The sequence below is a fragment of the Lagenorhynchus albirostris genome, chromosome 16 (assembly GCF_949774975.1).
Source record: "Lagenorhynchus albirostris chromosome 16, mLagAlb1.1, whole genome shotgun sequence".
NCBI lineage: Eukaryota > Metazoa > Chordata > Mammalia > Artiodactyla > Delphinidae > Lagenorhynchus > Lagenorhynchus albirostris.
Window position 1 is genome coordinate 53,211,070 of NC_083110.1, and position 20,011 is coordinate 53,231,080.

At 47.1% G+C, this 20,011-nt stretch overlaps 1 protein-coding gene across 1 annotated transcript in view; it reads right to left on the reverse strand.

Annotated features, from left to right (window-relative positions):
* The window catches only part of TLL2 (tolloid like 2), a 127,674-nt gene that overhangs the window by 81,093 nt on the left and 26,570 nt on the right, over positions 1–20,011 (reverse strand). The window contains exon 2 of the mRNA XM_060125707.1: positions 15,786–15,896. Within this exon, the coding sequence (XP_059981690.1) occupies positions 15,786–15,896 (111 nt within the window). The remainder of the gene's footprint in view (positions 1–15,785; positions 15,897–20,011) is intronic.

The following is a 20,011-nucleotide window of genomic DNA, read 5'->3' on the forward strand; positions in this document are numbered from 1 at the left end:
TGGTGAACATGTCATAGAAGAAAAATGTAATTAGTAGGTAAATATATAGAAGTTGTTTACCCTTGAGAAATGAAAACAGAAGCAAAAATAAGGTACCATTTTCCAACTATTAAAGTAGCAAAGTAAAGAGATTAATGGTAAAGATGATGCTGAGTCAGGTGGAAGTGGGATTTTCATTTTGTGAAGAATTATTTGTTCAGCAAATTTGGTGAGCATCTACAATGTGCCTCTCACAGGACTAGGCACTGGGAGGGCACAGATAGATGATAGTTCACAGAGCTCACAGTCCAGTCTGGGAGAAATAGGAAGACATCGGGCATTCAGAGGCTTCCCCGAGAGGGGCTGGCTGAGTTTGAGGGAAGGGCAGAAGTGGGGGCACGAAGCCTTTCCGGGCACTGAGGCGGGGTAGGGGAGGGCCCATGGAGGAGAGTACAAGTCCTCAGCCAAGTACCACAGGAGTCTGATCCCAACACTCCTTTCCAGCTTCTCTTCTCCCCCAAGTCCCACCTTCTCACCCACCGGTCAACCCTGCCAAGCTCCCACTCCCATGACTGTGTTCAGGCTCTGCCTTCCACCTGCAATGCCCTCCCCACCTCGATCCTAATCAAAATCCTTCACAGCCTCTTCCATGAAGCCATCCCTTGCCTCTGTTTCACCTACATCCCCCTCGTGGCCCTTTACTCATTCATCCGTTCATTCATTCCCTCATTCAACATGCTTCCTCGGGGCACCTCTGTGCCAGGCACTGTACCAGGTTCCAGGGATAGAAAAACAGATCAGACACAGCCTCTCCTCTCAAGGAGCTCCCAGCCCTGATCATACCATGCCTGGAGTATAATTATTTGCAGACCAAGTCTATTGTCCCTACAAGGCACTTAACCCCTCGAGGACGGAGATAACATCCTATTTCCATTATGTGGTGTCATAGCAGAGGCTTAACAAATATGTCTATTTGAATTGGACTGAATAGGATTGACTGATGCTTGCATATATTATCTCAGTTGTGTGTATTCTCACTGCACCTATGTGGGGTGAGGTATTATTGTTACTCCCGTTTTACAGATGAGGAGACTGAGGCTCAAGGAGGTTAAAGCACTTGATCTGTGGTCACCAGCTGGTATGTAGCAGAGCTGGGAGGCTCTAACCCCCGGCCCTTGCTCTGTGCCTCATCACCCTGTCCCTTGGTGTCTGACAGGAGCAGAGAAGGAATGGAAAACCCCAGGCAAGGAAGTTTGTAGGAAGTTAACCTACAACCAAGGGTTAAGACTTTCTCACTACCTGGTAAAAAGTCCTTCAGAAGAGACACAAGTTTGTCGTCATAGAACATCTTAAAAGGATTTTATCACACGGCCTTTGCACAGATGACCAAATGACCGATAAAGATTTACAGATGTCTCAAAGGACCCATGAACTGGGTCACAGAAAGAGTAGCAAGGAATTCAGGAATCAAAGAAAGGAAGACCAGCCCAAGCCCTCTGCAGGGAACTGGAGGAGAGAAGCAGAAAGAGGACCATGGAGCTCCATGGCCTGTCTTTGACCTTTTGGGACAGAAGTCATCTCAGTTCAAGGAGAAGTACAGATAAATGGCTTCACCTTTAAGAGATAATCTAAGTGAACAGAGGTTCGGGTAACTAGTGTTTTTCTGGGTGGTGGCATATGTCAGTGAGGTGGAATGATCCTTTTGTTTCAGAAAGGCTAATACCTATTAATGGTCCCATCCCTCTGATTCACTGGGGCAGAAAGAACCTGTTTTGATGCCAATACATGTGCTGGGCCATAAACCACCCGCTGCAAGACACTGTCCTGTTGGCCTGTTCTGTATTTCACCCCAGTGCCAGCCAGAACCTGGGACATGGCATGCTGTGTTGCAGGGGTGGGGAGGGTTTGGAGGGTGGGGGTGGGGAGGGGTTAGAGGGTGGGTGGGGAAGGGTTAGAGGGTGGGGCGTGGGGAGGGGTTGGAGGGTGGGGGTGGGGAGGGCCAGAGATTGAAAGTTCAAAGAAAAGCAGAAAAGAGGCTCCAGAAGGATCGTCTTCCAGACGACTGGGCAACAGTTAAAGCCTAGGGACTCCTCTCTGGATGCAGAAAAGAGAAGCAGCCCTGGCCGGTGTCATGGGGCCTGCATTAGGGCCCAAGGATGTTGTCCCTTCCCCACTGGCCCAATGTGCCAACTCAAATGCCTAGAGTTGGGGGCCCAGGCAAGGAGTACATCAGCGTGAAAGAGGTCAGTGTGAAAGATGAATAGGGAGCAATGGGGTCTCTGGCAAACCACAGAGCACCTGCTCCTCCAGCGTCCAACCCATCGTTATGCAACTCCACTGATTGTTGCCATGTGGGATTGCTGGACCCGTGTGGCCAGATATTCCAACTTTGCAAGAGAAGCCAGAGTTCCAGATTTTTATGAGAAATTTGATTCTTAAATTTTGGCAGTAAATTTTTAAAAATATTAAGCACTACAAAACGTATCTGCAGACTATATCTGTGTGGTGGACTGGCCACTTAGGACCTCTGGGCTGCAGAGTGAATGGGAAAGTCGTGCCTCTAGGGGGTGCCCATGTCAGAGAAGACAGGAATTCCTCTGGCAATGGCAGTAAGGTCCAGGGATGCAGGAGGGTCATGGAGAACCTGGGAAGCAGAAGCCAGTAGCAGCAGGAGCAGGATGGGGGCTGGATAAAGTTCAAAGGCTCAGCACCAAGGTCAGCTGGGGCTTTTCTCTCCCTGTTTATGGGCAGTCTTATTAAAGGACACTAGGAGAAATAAGATGACCAGAACGCAGAATGAGATTCCACTGGCACCCCCACCACCTTCACCACCTTCTCTCTCTGGATCTCTTTGGAAACCACAGAAATAATGACCCACAGACCTCAGTGTAAATGGCCCCAGAAGAAATGTGACTCTGTCCGGGCCATCCAGCACTTCAGCCACAGGTTAGCATGATGCGGGGAGTCTCATCCCAAACTCACACCGCAGAGCCACCCCTTGAACTGCGTCTCCAGCTCTCCCAGTCCAGCCCCCTTGTCACCGGTGTCCAGTGTCTACATGTTTCACGCGGCTCTGGGGCAGGGGGCGGTCTGACCTTTCTCAACCTCCTCTCTCCAGCCCTTTTTTTTTTGTTGTTTTCGAAGATGGGACAAAGGGAGGCCACAGCCACATTGCTGCCAACACCTGTGGAAGCCCACTGGAAGGTCTCTAGAAGGTCTAGTATTAGATACAATTTGAGCAGACTGTTCTAAAGTTCCACAAGGCATCACATGAAGGGAGGGCTGAAGACACTGCAGGTATCTAATCATCTGTGACACAGCAGACACCATGCATTGAGTCCCCATACATTCCTGGATTATCTTTGGCAAAAGAACTGAGAGACCCATCTTGGCCCTCAGAAAGCTTAAAGTCCAACCCTCCATTCTACAGATAAGGAGTTCTCATGAGGTGAACTGACAGGCTGTACAGTGGGTAACTGAAAAGTTGTAGCCCTGGTTTTGTTCGAAAACAATTTAGTTCATTATCATGCCCAATAAGAAAATACTTGAGTAGTAAATGCATTTGAAACAAAGGTCTGTTTTCAGCTGTAACGAAATGCACACATCCAAAAGAGGCCGAGAAAAACAAGCGCAAATTTGCACGAAAACTAAACATGCTATATTAAAAAATTTTAGGGGGTGATTACTTTTTGGATAAACAAATCCTTTATTTTGTCAAAAAGGATTCACCACAGGGTGCTCTTAGGTCAGGGTGGGGAATTATGTTTATATTAAGGCCACTGATGCTAGAACAATCAATTGGAGGGTTGCACAAATAAAAAGACAAAGTATGGTTTATTTCATTTCATTCTGCTTTAGAGATCACCTACTATTTAAATTAAGAACAGAAAACATAGAATCCCATTTAGTAAACACAAACAAAAACATACACAGTTAACAGAGCATGAAAATAGAATCAGATTAAGAAGCAGCAAAGAGTGATGCTCAGGGAGTGAGGCACAATCTTTCTGTTGCCAAAACTGACAGGCGAAGGTTAGATCCTCACCTGAAACATCCCCAGCTCTCATGAGGCTGTGTTCCCAAATTCCAGGGATTAAGATGGCTAATGGGAACTCATAAAAGTATTTTCCCATGAAAATAATATAAACGGCAAAGTGGGTGTGAGGTTACCAGGCTTGACCTCAAGACTAGGCTAACTCCAAAGGGAGCTACTCCACATCTCCACATGTGGGAGGTCAGTTCACTCACCCATCCTCTCCACTGACCAGAGGCTGCCCCATCCTTCATTCCTCTCTCAAGCCACAGACACAGACCATTATCAGTTCCTTTCTTCCTCCTGCCTCCCTGGGGCACTGATCAGCTCACTTTATATACTCCTTCCCTTGGCAATTTCTTCCACTCTTAGGGCTTCTTCGGTACCCTTATGTAGGCGGGTACCACAAGCTTTCAGTGGGGGCACTCGAGAAGAGGGATCATGATACGACTCACACATGGTGGCCATGATGGGTCAGGCGCAAGAAGAAGAGAAAAAGCAAAAAAGAGATTCTCTGTGGCCCCTGAGAGAAGAAGCCAGCCTTGTTCTTTTCTCTTCAGTCTCTAGTCAAGTCCCCAACAGGCCAGTTCTTCTGCTTCTGTCCTTGGATGGCCATGAGAATATATTCTTAAATAAACTCTTTTATCGACCTATCTTGAGTACGATTCTGTATCTCAAAACCAAAAGAACCTTGCCTAGAATGTCAGGCGCTAAACTCTTATTTGTCCTGGTTTCTCAAGCTAATCTTCCAGTTTTGACTCAGGTCCATTGGCAGGGGCGGGGGGCAGGGGTGCCTGGAATAACGGCTCCCTGGATGGATGGCCAAGGGTGGTCACTGCCCCTCCCCCACCTGGCTCTGCACCCTGTTGTGACTCCAAATGGACTCCCAGCCCAGTTTCTCCAAATTCTGACAAATGCAGTCATAATAAAAAATCAACCTAAAGGTGAATTTACTTTTCCCAACGCTTCAAGTTCACAGTGAATTCTGGCTTCAATCCAAGGTGTAATCAGCCTCTGAATGAGGTCCCAGGGAACCAGATGATAGAATCCTTATGTTGCATTCTTTTTTCCTTCCCAAAGAGCAGTTGTGCACTTTATCAGATGCCTCTTTATCATCTCAAATCATCTTACTAAACTGAAAATTTTATGAGCGGAATAACTGTCAGGCGTCACCCGGTTCCTGTACCCCAGCCCTCCTCTTCTCCAGCTGCTGACTGCTGTCTGCACGCACAGCCAGCCCCGTCCTCGGGTGGGGGGATTTAAGGATTTGGGGCTCAACACTCGAGGGTCACAGCAGCACATCATCTTTGGCTCCGATTTTGATCTGAGGGATTCTGCTTAATTTCAGACCTTTGTCCCCATCTTGTTCTCTCAGGCCAAGCCTCTGACTTCTTGTCCTCCTTAATACCCACTTCACGGAAGAATCAGGGGTCCTTGCCTTGTTCTTCTGAGCTCCCAGCACAGCACTGGAACTCTCTGTGAGTTCTATTAAAGGCCTCTCTGATGTTATTTGCCTGGGTCTCTGGCCTCACACAAACATTCCTGCCTCCCATCAGGCCCTGTGTCCCAAACTGGACACCCAACACCAACTTCTGCCTGGATGACAACTGTTACCTGGGGCTTTCTCTCCAGGTGTGAGTTCTGCCCACTGGACCATGTCTCCTCTGGGAGGTCGGTGGGGCTCCACACCAGCGGGGTCACAGGTCCTCCCCCACCACAGCCTGCCCCATTCCTCCAGTACTGCCAAAGCATGACCATAATCACTTCCATCATTAAAACTCCATCTCCAGGCTTCCCTGGTGGCGCAGTGGTTAAGTGTCCGCCTGCCGATGCAGGAGACGCGGGTTCGTGCCCCGGTCCGGGAAGATCCCACATGCCGCGGAGCGGCTGAGCCTGTGAGCCATGGCCACTGAGCCTGCACGTCCGTAGCCTGTGCTCCGCAACAGGAGATGCCACAACAGTGAGAGGCCCACGTACCGCAAAAAAAAAAAACCCCAAAAAAACCACCTCCATCTCCTTAATGGCAGAAGAAAAAAGTGGGTACGGCTGTATCCTTGGTGCTGAGCACAGAAGAGGTCCCCACTTAGCATCTGTCCTTGAAGGAAGGAAAGAGGGAGAGGCAGGAGAGAGAGGGAAAAGGACAGTAATCAAGAAGGTGGTGTGAGAGAGTCAGCAGAACTGACACAAGGGGAGTGTAGGTCATGCCAGAGGAGCAGTGTAGCCATAAAGATGAAGTTCTAGACCATGGGAGCCAAGGTGAACTGCCACGGGAGGGGCAGGGGTGAAATGGAGCCGTCAACGGTGGGGCGGGGGGGAGTGGGCGCAGGTCTGTGAAGAAAAGGGCTGAGCAGAGCCCTGGAGGAGTGAGCAGGAAGGCCAGCACCCCCTCTCTGGCTTGGAAAAGACCTAACAACCACACCTGGGGTTCTGTCCGAAGGGCTCAGTAAAGACAAGCTATTGACCATGTGGCCAAAGAATGCCCTTTTCAGACATTCCCTGCAAGGTGATCTGGGCTTACCCAGCCCAAGTGCCTCACCCCTGAGCATAAGCCTTTCTTCCATTGCAGGCTCCCACTCTAAGCATCACACATTCAAACAAACAGGGGAGCAGAGGGGCAAGGAGGACATCATGCACTCCTGAGACTCCATCCTCAACTCACAAGGGTTTCTCTGGTGCTGTCGCTGTGCCCAGGCTGATGCTGGAACTAAAGAGGGAGGGCCAAGACCAAACAAAGACACGTCACAGCTGTTGACAGTCTGGTGGATGCAGCAAGGCACACACTGAATGGCAACCTGAGATGACAGAGGGCAGGATGAAGTGCAGCCCCAGAAGTGAGTAGAACTTGCCCATGTCTTCTATCAACACCTCTCAAAGGTAGTCGTGGGGGGACTAAGTCTTCACAGCTCAAGACAACAGGGTTAGTGGTGATGCCAGCATCTATTTCCAGAAGCAATGGAGTGAAGAGGCTAAAAGCAGCCTTTGACATTAGACAGAGTTAGGTCCTAATCTTGGCTCTGCCAATAATTAGTTGTGTGATCAAAGAAAGGTTACTCACCTCTCTGAACACACCTGTAGGTATCAACGGTACCTGCCACATAGAGCTGTTGCTTGAAGATAAATGAGATCAGACTTCCCTGGTGGCACAGTGGTTAAGAATCCACCTGCCAATGCAGGGTACACAGGTTCGATCCCCGGTCCTGGAAGATCCCACATGCCGGAGCAACTAAGCCCATGCGCCGCAACTACTGAGCCTGCACCCTACACCCCGCGAGCCACAACTACTGAGTCCGTGTGCCACACTACTGAAGCCCGCGCACCTAGAGCCCGTGTTCTGCAACAAGAGAAGCCACCGCAACGAGAAGCCCGCGCACCACAGCTACGAGTAGCCCCTGCTCACCACAACTAGAGAAAGACCGCGCGCAGCAACGAAGACCCAACACAGCCAAAAATAAATAAATAAATAAATAAATCTAAAAAAAAAAGATTAATGAGATCATTTAAGACAAAATTAGGACACAACAAATTGTAGTTATTATTATTCTTTTTGTTGTTGCTATCAAAGAAGAACCAGCATCTAATCAGTTCTCAGATCTCTGTTTGGCCAACTTCATGACCCAGAGTTTGACTGAGGAGGACTAGGAAAGGCTTCATGTTGGGGATTGATAGAGATTCCCCATGTGCTGGTGGAATCTAAATCCAAGGATCTGGTCAGGTCACATTGGTGCAGGTCCAGCTCCAGAGACCCCAGGGGGGTGCAGGCAGGGTACTGCAAAGGAGAAGACTTCCAAGGCATCTAGGAAGTGTGGAGTCTGAGACACAGAGGTGGGCCGGGGAGGAGAGAAGGCAGGATCCAGCACACAGGCAGCCATGCGGCTACTATTTCTTGAGCACCTACGAGGTGTCAGACTCTGGGATGAGTGCTTTACCTCCTACACTTGTCCAATCCCCCCTCTCCAATCCCATTTTCCAAATAAGGAAGGAGGCTCCCTTACTCCTGCAGTTAGTCAGTACAGAGCCAGGGAGGCCTGCCTGACTCCAGTACCCATGCCTTTCTACACTGCACCTCTAGGATCCAGGATGTCCACGTGAGAACACCTCCAACAGAGTGGAAACAGATGGAAAAAGGGGGCTGTGGACTTGAGGTGCATAACTGGGAATCCACGGAGTAAAATTCTTGAAATTGCAAACAAAATTGTGTGTTTACCTTTTTCTCAGAGAAGTGCTGAAAATATTCATCAGACTCTCAGAGGGTGTGGGAACCACAAAATGTCAAGTACAATACACCTAGAGAAAAGAAGTCCCCAAAACCTCATTCCAAAGCTCTTGAGGAGACAGTGGAAAGGACGAGTAAGAGTGCCCCCGACAGCTCCTTGTCCCTCTACTCCAGTGGCCCCAGCAGCAGAGGCCGCCGGATCTCACCGAGACGGCGTTCCATGATGTGAGAGAAGACAGCCTTGAACCCAACTAACTGTCTCAGCAAGTCTAACCTGGCATTCATCCGTAAGCTCAGGACACTGTCCTTTCTACAGATGTCACAGGGAGCCACCACTGCCCCCACTTCTTTCCTGGACACTGGTCAGTCAGCAGCACTCCCACCACCAATAAAGAAAATTAATGAAAAGACGAAGCCATGTCTACAAAGCCTGGGGAACGTCTGCATGGGAGCAGAGCCAGAAACACCGCAGCCTGTCGATTGGGCTGCTCAAAGCAGCCCCACTCGTGAGTTCTCTCAAGGGCCTCAAAGCTAAAAACATGTTGGGGACAGAGATGTTGGGTCCCTTTTAGACCCTCAAGCCTTGGAAGGCAGGACCCAGAAACCCGTGTAGTACATGAGGGTCTCTCACGGGTGCGTTTTAGCCTTTTGTGCCTAAATTTAGTCCCTCGATGCCCAATGGCCTTTGTGTCCCCTCTTTTCTCCAGCCTGAAACACCAGCGTTCAAATCCAGGTGCAGGTAGTCATTCCGTTGGATATGGTTTCAGGAGACCCTCCCTTCAGAGGGGACACTTGAGACCAGGTGACGGTAGCATGTGCCCCTCCAAGTCATAGACAGCATAGGAAAAGGAACTCAAGGAGTTGAAGACTCTGTGGGGTCCATCTCTGAGTGATGAGGCCCAGGGAGAGGAGGCAAGTTAGCCAAACGAACGTCTTCGACTCTCTCCTGCTAATTTATTATTTTGAACGCAGATGCACAAACTCTTAGGCTTATGTGGATGCCCTACACAGATGGCAGGAGTTTAGACTAAGGTTGGTTTCTTAAATAGAGGTGGACACGGCCCAGTGGCTCAGAATAGACAAGACGGGAAACATCAGCTTCCATCAGAGCCAATAAGCAATGAAAGCCATTTCCCCTTCCAGAGTCTTCATTACAAAGAGCAAGAAATCAGATCCCTTACCCGGAGGGAGGTAACTGCAAGATGAGGTTTCCTCTCCAAGTTTCCAGACGTTCGCAAAGATGAGAATGTTCAACTTTGCTTCCAGGACTCTTTAGGGAAGAAATAAACAAGCAAAAAGTCCCCAAACATCAACCACACGGGGCTTTCCTCCACACCTTGTGTGGTCAGGGGGTGAGGTGTCCCAGAACTCAGAAACAGGGGTGTCAGGTTCTGCACCACCACATCGAAGAGGATGCAGGAGGATGGGAGAGTGTGTGTGTGTCTGCTCATGTATCTGTGTGTGTGTCCGGCTAAGTACTTCCTTCACTACACAGCTAATCCGATTAGCAGCCTTAGGAAACTCGGCAATGTTAATTCAAGGGCCCCATTCATAGAACAGCTTGGCCCACGCCTGCCCAGAACTCCCATTCTTCTCACTGCAAATAAAATGCACACAGAAGGACTTTCTCTCCCTGAAGAATGCGCTCTTGCCTCCTTGCCCCCAAGCACATCCAAAAGGCTGCTGCCACTTCCTCTGGAGGCTCTCACGGCAGGGGAACGGGACTGTCTGAAAATGGGGGGAAAATAGCGCTCTCTCCATCTGAGGCACAAAACAAGGTTAATTTTAACAGCGCTGTCAACCCAGGTGGACTCCCAAGCTGGCAGCTGTGCTGACTAAAGAGGTATCATGAATCCCACCAGATGTAGGGCCCTGGGTGAGTCTTAGGCTGTCCGTGGACCTTCAGTTCTTTTTCTGTAGAATGGGGACTTGGAGCAGAGAGCAGAGCTGGAACAGAAGGCTGGAAGGAAGGACACTCGGGGCCTGTAGACACGACGTCACTGCGTTTGGCAGGAGGCTGAGGGGCGGGAAGGGAGCCGGATATGTAAGTTGTGGATAAAGCGTGGAGGGCCTTGGGGGCCAGATAAGGAATGTTTCTGATAAGTGATAGGCAGCCATGGAAGGGTTTTAGAAAACACAGTGGTTATCAGTTATCTAGGGCTGCCGTAACAAGTTACCACAGAGTTGGAGGGTTAAAAACAGAAATCCATTCTCTCACAGTTCTGAAGGCTAGAAGTCTGAAATCAAGGTGTTGGCAGGGCCGTGCTCCCTCTGCAGGCTCTGCAAGAATCCTTCCTTGCCTCTTCCTAGTCTGTGGCAGCTCCCGGCAATCCTTGGTGCCCCCTGGCTTATAGCTGCATCATTCCAGCCTCTGCCTCTCTCTTTCACGTGGCCTTCCTCTGTGTGTCTCTCTGAGTCCTCTCCTCTTCTTATAAGGACTCCGGTCATTGGATTGAGGGCACCCCTAAATCCAGGCTGATCTCAAGATCCTTAACTAATTAGATGTGCAAAGACTCTATTTCCAAATGAGGTCACATTCTGGGGTTCAAGTAGACATAAATTTGGGGGGGGACACTATTCAACCCAATATGGTGGTTGCAAGGTCAGGTCCAGGAAGATCACCTGGAAGCAGGATGCGGAAGCAGAGACTGGAGGCAGGGAGACTGATCGGAAGTAATCACCACGAGCCCGGGGTCCTAAGTGAACAGCGAGGATGCTCCCTACTGGGGGCCCGAGAGCTCTCAGAGGCTTTTTTTCTGTGGCCAGCACAGCACCCTGAGTGGGCTCTCATACCAACCCGGGCACAAGGTCTTTGCTCGCTTCCTGGTCCAGAAAGACTCCAGCTACTTTCCCAGGGCTGGCAAAGGAATGACTGCATGCACCTCTGTTGTTTTCCATTCCTTCCACCTGGCAACATGGCAGATGGGTTGGTACAATGGAGGACACAGCCTAGGAGACGGGAAACCTAGGTTCTCGTTCTGGTTCTTCCACTGACTGAATGTGGGACATTGGGCACATCTATGAAACGAGGGAGACTAGATCACTTCTAAGGCAATGACATCGTTTCATTCTGCAACCAGGAAAGCAGCTTCAAGTTCACAGGATAAACCAGGGAAAGGAGGCATCTGGGGCTGCATTGCATCCCATCCACCTCCAGGGATTAAGCCCTCTTCCCACGCCACCGCCCAAAAAACCAGGGGCAATTACCAAAACTTGGAAATGAAATAACCGATATCTAAGAACACATCCTTTCACACATGTGGAAGTAGAAAGAGCAGATAAAGGTGTGGTTCCTTTTAAATTTTTTTTTTTAATCAAAGCAAATGTTTAAAGAACAATAGCACAGTGTTGTTCACAGCATCAACATTTCTAATAGAAAAAAACACTACAGAAAAGAAGGGAAACAACCGTCATGTCCATCTGTATGGATTCATTCAATAAATGGTGGCAGAGTTGCATATTAAATGTGATAGACCTCAAAGTACCACGTGAAAAGATGTCCATGGTGTGGTGTTAAAGACACAGGTTACACAACAGGGTGATAAGAAAAATTCCTTTTATGTTATAAAATATCTGCACATGGCCTGAGCACAGTAAGGCTGGAAGGAATCCAGCAAACAGATCATGATGGGGACCCCCAGGCCTGGGATAAAAGGGGATTTTCACTTTCTACAATTTTGAGCTATTGCACTTTTTTTTTTTTTAACAACTAGCAGTGTTAGTTTAATCAGCAAAAATAATTTAAAATATTCCCATTCTGAAAATAAAATAACTATTTTAGATAGATGCAAAGTACTATTGGCCCTCAGAGAAAACTGATCAGGGTAAGAATCACCTTGCCATAAAAACATAGTGGAAAAAAAAATACATATCTCAAGCTTGGGAAGGAGGAAACACCAGAAAGGTACATGTTTCAAAGGCCTCTTGCCCAAGCCCCCGAAGTTCCCTCCAGCACGTAGCAAATTTCTCCCATTCTCCACTTTAGCCTTAAACCCTCCCAGGTCAGTGTTCTTTCTGCAAATACTACTACTAATAATAATAAGGAAGAGAAGGCAGAGTTGATATTTATTGCACATTTCTTATATGCCAGGCACTGCACTCAGCACTTTCCACGTATTCTTCCTTTTCTCCTCACAACATCACTCTGAGGTAAGGATTATTACTATTCCCATTTGACAGATGAAGAAACTGAGGCCCAGCCCGAGGATTCAAGCCCAGACAGTCTGAGACCAAAGCCTGTGACGGTGGTCAGCGCTTTCACTGCCCTCCTGGGAGCAAAGCCCTGTGGGAGTTCTTCACCCCAAGGCCCCTGGGAGATGCTCCAGGGCCTGCCAGTCTCTGTCTATCTCTTCCCTCTCCCCTATCCAACAATGCTGGCCAGTGCCTTCTAGATACAAAGTGCCGGGCCACCTCTGAGGGATCCAAAGTCAAATATATGTGGACTCTGCCCTCTCTCAGCTCACAGGGGAGAAGGAAAAAGAAGACAGGTACTCAGGTTCTTAGACCATGAGGCTGACCATGGCGGTCAACTGCCATGGTGGCTGGCCAAGGCCCAGACTCTCTCTGGGGTCTCTCACTCACATTTGCCAAGCTTGGGTCCCCATGCTGTGCCATGGCAGGTCCCCCAAGGACAGCAGAAGGATTGCTGACAGGACCAACCCTGAGCATTCGTGATGGTGTCCTATGCTGTGCAGGTCTGGAGGTGTAAGTGGGGTCCCCAAGCCAGAGAGACCAAGACCCAAAGGCCTCCTTGGATCCTGCGTGGTCACCCCCCACCCCCTGCCCTGCTTTCCAAATCCATGTGTACCCACACAGAGTGTAAACTGGTACTACCACTTGGGAAATCTGACTGATTCTACTAATAACTTACATATACCCTGTGACCCAGCAATTCCATTCCTGGAAATGAGTGCCGAAGGATATGTACGAGAAAGACAATAGCAGCTTTAGTTATCATAGCCCCAAACTGTCAACTGTCCAAATGGCTGTCAACAGAAGAATGAATAAACCAGGGTACATTCATTCAGGAGAACACTGCAAAAGATGAAAGGACAAACCAGCGCTCCACCCAGCAACATGGGGGAATTTCACAGCCACAAAGCTGAGGGAAAGGAGACAGACACAAACACACACTGCATGGTTCCATTCATGCAGGTAAACTGCATCTGTGGGGACTTCCCTGGTGGTGCTGTGGTTAAGAATCTGCCTGCCAATGCAGGGGACATGGGTTCGTGCCCCGGTCCAGGAAGATCCCACATGCCGCGGAGCTGCTAGGCCCGTGAGCCATGGCCGCTGAGCCTGCGCGTCCGGAGCCTGTGCTCCGCAACGGGAGAGGCCACAGCAGGGAGAGGCCCGCGTACCGCAAAAAAAAAAAAAAAAAAAAAAAAAAGAGAAACCTCAGTCTATACCATCTCAGGGTCTGGCACAAGACCTGGCACAAAGTGAACACTCCATAGAGGTTTCAATGAATAAGTGAGTGAGTGAGTGAGTGAGTGAGTGAATTGGGACCACATCCAGAAACATGAATACAATATATTCTTCTCCTTCCCTCCCAAGTGGATACAGATCGCAGGGCCTTTTGTGCCAGGAAATACTGAAATGAAGAACTGGTGAATTAGTTCTGGTGGAATCTTGGAGCCTTGCAAGACACTCAGGGATGGGGGACTTTGGGGATGTACTTGAAATCTACCAGGTTCATCAGCAGAGGGAAAGGGGTTGCCTTGACAACCCCGCTCCCATCATCACCACCAGCAAGCAGCATGGTGAGGCTGCCCAAGCACCCAGCGCGGAGCCCAGCAACCTCAGGGCAGCTGGTGGGCTGTGGAGAGCAGCGGGAGAGGGGGCTCCACCAAGACTCCCCCAAGCCAAAGATGAGCACATCACGTTCTTATTCAGAAACCTTGGGCAGGACCCCTGCCACCCACAGGGGAGAGCTCCAGCTCATCAGCGCAAGAGGCACCAGGGGAGTTGCCTCCTACTCTGGGCACATTCCCACCCACCCCGCCAACAGGCACCTTCATCATCTACCCCAGCAACTTCTCCTGGTGCTTCTCTCTACGACAGCCCCCCGCAAGAGCCACCCTCCAGTGAGCCACACCTTTCCCCTGTTCCTCAACTTAAGACAGCCCCTCTCATACTCCCTGCCTCTGCACACAGTTTCTCCTCTGCTGAAATATCTTTTCTTGATTCTTTCCCTAAGGAACTCCTACTCATCCTTCAAGACACAAGGCAAGAGTGCCCATTCCCATGATGCCTTTCTTGGCCCATCTTCTTCCCACTGCTCTTGATTCATTGTAGCTCTTGTCATGAGGAATTACAGTTTATCTATCTACCCTTCAGCCTCATTCCTCCGGACTGGGGTGCTTAGTGATAACATCTGCCTTTGCCGGAGAACGTGCCATGTGCTAGGCACCAGGTTAGCCTGTTACTTTTGGAGTCGATCCTCCCAACCCCTGCTGAAGTCAGTGCTGGTTTCATCCCCATTTTACAGATAGGAAAACTGAACTTTGGAGATGTTAGCAAGCTTGTCCACCCTGTCTGCCTGGCGTGAAAGGTCTCCTTGAAGTCAGAGGTCACATCTTATTCCTCTTTCTCTCACCAGCACCGCATTAGATCCGTGATAGGTACTAAAAAAGGGGGGTGGTGTATAAACTTCAGTTATACAAGATGAGTGTTCTGGAGATCTGCTGTATCACATCACGCTTGTAGTTTACGGTACTGTATTGTACACTTAAAATTTTGTTAAGACAGTAGATCTCATGTTAAGTGTTCTTACCACAATTTTTTAAAATCCTCGAGAGAAAGGAAGGGAGGGTGGGTGGAGGGGTGGCAGGTAGCAGAGACAGTGTAGCATCAGGCACACACGAGCCTTGGTCGCTGAATAATAAGCCACAGTCAGCCACACAGCCTATCGGCTCCCACAGCTCAGTGCCTGGGGTTGCTTCTGAGAATGGAGATTCCACAGAGGGGAGGCATCTGAGCCCAGTGGGCAGGGAGGTGAGGAGAAATCAGGAGACCAGTCTCATTACTATTCACCCCAAGGTGAAGGCAAGGAGGAAAAGTAATCAAAGGAAAAGAGTAATCAAAGTCTGACACCCAAGCTGTGTTTCCTGCCCCCAGGGGATTGTCACCTGGTTTGTAGGCCAAACAAGTGCATAATACCACCCCACCCTGGCCCCAGGCAAGCATCTTCCCACTGCTAATCAGTATCAGCATCACCATCAGATATGCCCTACATGGAGCCCATCCAGGAATATGGGAAGTTCTGGACCCTGAGGCCAGAGTCCTGAGAACCTATGTTGAGTTCAGCTCTGAACTCTGAGCTCAGGGTTGAATCTTTGGATAAAGACGCTAATGAAGATTTTCTTAGAAGGATAAGCAAACTTGGAGGCTCCAGCTTCACAGCCTGCAACAGACAAGGGGTGACCCCTCTGGTTTTCCATTGACAGGTGGGCACTGGACTGACAGGTCAAATACCTATGACTCGTGGTCCACATCACCCCGTGCTGGAGTCCCTGACCCTTCTCTCCAGGGCAGGGGTGAAGGGGACGCCGTACTTACCCGTGCTGTGTCCTGCTTCCTCCACTGACTCCTTGATCCAGTCACGGGTTTGGTTGATGTGAAATAACTTCAGGTCCTCTTCATCTAAGGCAATGTCTCCCCAAAAGACAGCTGGGAAGAAAAAATAGAAATGGATCAATTTAAGCTGGAGATCAAGGAATGAATTTACTAGTGGCCCAGAGGGTATTGGAAACTGAGTAGTAAACTCTAGAAAAGATATTCCATCCAATCAAATTTCTTCCTGAGCCTAAGAGATAGGACTGGTAGAAAAAGAACAACAGATAATATATCTGTGCATCAAAGCCACAGGGCTGGGGACAACCACAATAAAGATCAAAGGCCTAGGTCTGTAAGGTATTTTGAAAGGTCACCCTGTCTTACTGTCACTGTAGGCAGCTGTGGGCAAAACCACCACACAAAGACAGCTGTTTCTCCCTTCTTCAGAGTTTTCAGGATATTTTTTTAAAAAGCATAATATAATAAATGATACTAATGTTCATAATATTTGCTTCCCTTCCCTGGGAAAAGATTCTATTTCCCTTCCCCACTGATGTCAGGATTGGCCACTTCACCTGTTCTGGCTAATCAAATGTGAGAAGGAGCTTTAAGAGCTAGTGTATGATTCACCATGTCCTCGTTCCCTCTCCCAGAGGAAAAGCAGTGGCTTAGATAGGGGTGACTCTAAAACCCTAAGTTCTGGAGTAAATATGATATGGAGCGGAGGGATGGCTGATTAGGACGGATATGTAACATGAATGAGGAAAATAAAAACCATTATTTTTATAAGTACCTGAGATTTGGGGCTATTTGTTACTGCAGCACAACCTCTTTATCCTGACTAATACAGAAATTGCTATCAGAAGTGGTATGTTTCTTGGTAACAAAAATCCATTGTCTTTGGGCCAGGTAGTGGGTATCAAGGAAACTATTACTGAAAGCTGGAAGAAGGCAATCAATATTACACAGTGATGAAGTATTTGGTAAAACTATTGCCTGCATTAACTTGGAAGGCAGATGATGAACTAAATGAGCTTATGGCTTTAAGTGAAGAGATGGGGAGTCAGAATGTCAATAGCACATCTTGGTTACCATTAGCTGTGTTTGACAAGATACTACAAGAAAGATAAGGGCTTTAAAAAGAACTGGGCATGGAGGCATCATGCTCCCTGATTTCAAACTATATTACAAAGTGGTAATAATTAAAACAGTATGGTATTGGCATAAAAACAGATACACTGATCAATGGAACCAAATAGAGAGCCCAGAAATAAACCCATGCTTATATGGTCAATTAATTTATGACAGAGAAGCCAAAAATATACAATGCGGAAAGGACAGTCTCTTCAATAAATGATGTTGAGAAAATTGGAGCCACATACAAAAGAAAGAAACTGGACCACTATCTTATACCATACACAAAAATTAACTCAAAATGGATTAAAGACTTGGACATAAGACCTGAAATCATAAAACGGCTAGAAGAAAACATAGGCAGTAAGCTCCTTGACATAAGTCTTGACAATGATTTTTTTGAATATGACATAGAAAAGCAAAAGCAACAAAATCAAAAATAAATAGGCGAGGACTTCCCTGGTGGTGCAGTGGTTGAGAGTCCACCTGCAAATGCAGAGGACATGGGTTCGAGCCCTGCTCTGGGAAGATCCCACATGTCATGGAGCAACTAAGCCCATGTGCCACAACTACTGAGCCTGCCCTCTAGAGACCGCAAGCCACAACTATTGAGCCCACATGCCACAACTGCTGAAGCCCATGCGCCTGGAGCCCGTGCTCCGCAACAAGAGAAGCCACGCTGATGAGAAGCCCGCACACCACAACGAAGAGTAGCCCCCGCTCGCCGCAACTAGAGAAAGCCCACGTGCAGCAACAAAGACCCAATGCAACCAAAAATAAATAAATAAAATAAAATTTTAAATAAATAAATAAGTGAGACTATATCAAACTAAAAGTCTTCTGCATTGAGAGGAAAACCATCAACAAAAATGAAAAGGCAAGCTACTGAATGGGAGAAATTATTTGCAAACCATATTCTGATAAAGGGTTAATATCCAAAATATATACAGAACTCATACAACTCAATAGCAAAAAACAAACAATCCAATTAAAAAATGAGCAGAAGACCTGAAGACACATTTTTTCCAAAGACATACAGATGACCAATAGGTACATGAAAAGAGGCTCCACATCATTAATCATCAGGGAAATGCAAAACCACAGTGAAATATCGTCTCATACCTGTTAGAATGGCTGTTATCAAAACGACTAGAAAAGCAAGTGTTGGCAAAGTTGTGAGGAAAAAGAAATCCTTATGCACTGTTGGTGGGAATGTAAATTGGTGCAGCCACTATGGAAAACAGAATGGCGGTTTCTCAAAAAATGAAAAATAGAACTATCATGTGATCCAGCAGTTCCACTTCTGAGTACTTATCTAAAGAAAATGAAAACACTAATTTGAAGCAAAATCTGTACCCCCATGTTCATTGCAGCATTATTTACAATAGCCAAGATATGGAAACAACGTAAAGTGTCCATATTATTCAGCCATAAAAAACCCAAAACCTTGCCATTTGCAACAACATGGATGAATGTTGAGGGCATTATACTAAGTGAAATATGTGTATCTATATCTGTATCTATATAGATATTTCATATATATATGAAATAGGTGAAGAGAAATACGTGGAAGAAATAGGTGAACTCTTTTTGTTTTATTGCTGTTTAAATAAATTGAATTTTTTAAAAAAAGAATTGAGCAATTTATAGTGGGAATGAAAAGGAATGGAGAGAGTCCAGAAATTCAGGGACTTGAGGAGTTGGAAGAGCCAACCTATTCTCATCGCTAAACAGTAAAACAAAAACTGAGAAGGCCTTTAAGTAACAAAGACTGATTAAAACTCAGGCTTATGGTGTAGAGAATTGGGAAACCTCATACATTGCTAGTAGGGATGTAAAATGGTATACTCCCTAGGGAAAGCTACTTGGCATTTTCCTAAAAAGTTAAGCTTATCACAAGACCCAGCAATTCCACTCCTAGATATCTTCCCAAAAGAAATGAAAACACAGGTCCACACAAAGACATATACTCAAATGTTAACAGCAGGCTTATTAATGATTGCCCCAAACTTGAACACAACCTAAACGTCTATCAACTGTTGAATGGATAAACAAATGTGATCTCTCTATACAATGGAAAACCACCTAGCAATTAAAAAGAGCAAACTATTGACACACGCTACAACATGTATGAATCTCAAAAACATCATGCTAAGTGAAAGAAGCAAGATGCAGAAGACTACATATTATATGATTCCATTTATATGAAACGTCTAGAAAGGCAAGTTTATAGAGCTAGAAAGGTTAGTGACTGCCTATGGCTGGGGGTGGGAATGAGACTTGACTATAAGTGACCATGAAGGAACTTTTCCAGGTGGTAGAAGTGTTCTAAAACTGGATTGTGGTGATGGTTGCACAACTTCAAATTTGCTTAAATCTTTGAAATGTACACTTATTTTCACCTTGTTGAAATGTGTAACAAAGCTGGCTCAGCCAAAGATGGTTTCCAGCTGCCGGTCCTGAGCCCCTCCCACCTTCCTGAAGACTTCGCACAAGTTCACAATACAGTGCCATCTCTTCCTCAAAGAAAAAACGTCTGTGTCAATGACGGTATTCACAGTGGTAGATCATCAGGAACACTCCTCACATTCTGAGAGCAGAAAGAGAAGCAAGAGGGCAGATGGAGAAGGGAGTAGATTAACAGGACCTGGGAAGACTCCAACGAGCCACGGAAGTGCTCAAACTTTTGTGCTCGTGTATTCCCAAATAATTTTTAAAAACCACATATCCTTATGTATATTGTGAGCCTGACATTTATGATTTTTCACCATGAGTTTAAATGTCTTTTTTATTTTGTTCATTAGAAGTAAAAAAATAGTAAACATTTTATAAGATGAGGACTGACTGTAGCTGTAATAAATGTTTCATGACGTGATTTGGTAAAACAGATTTAACCACCTTATTGAATGACACAGGCTGCATCAGAAGGAAAACAAGGAATTATTCATCTTGGTTTTTATCCACATATCTTGAAACATTAGAAGTCCAGAAAACATTGCAGTTAAAAGAATCGCTGTCATTAACTTACTCTATTTCAGTTGTTCTGAATTCAAAATATTCCACTAAGCACCCAGCATCCCCCTTAACAGAAATTC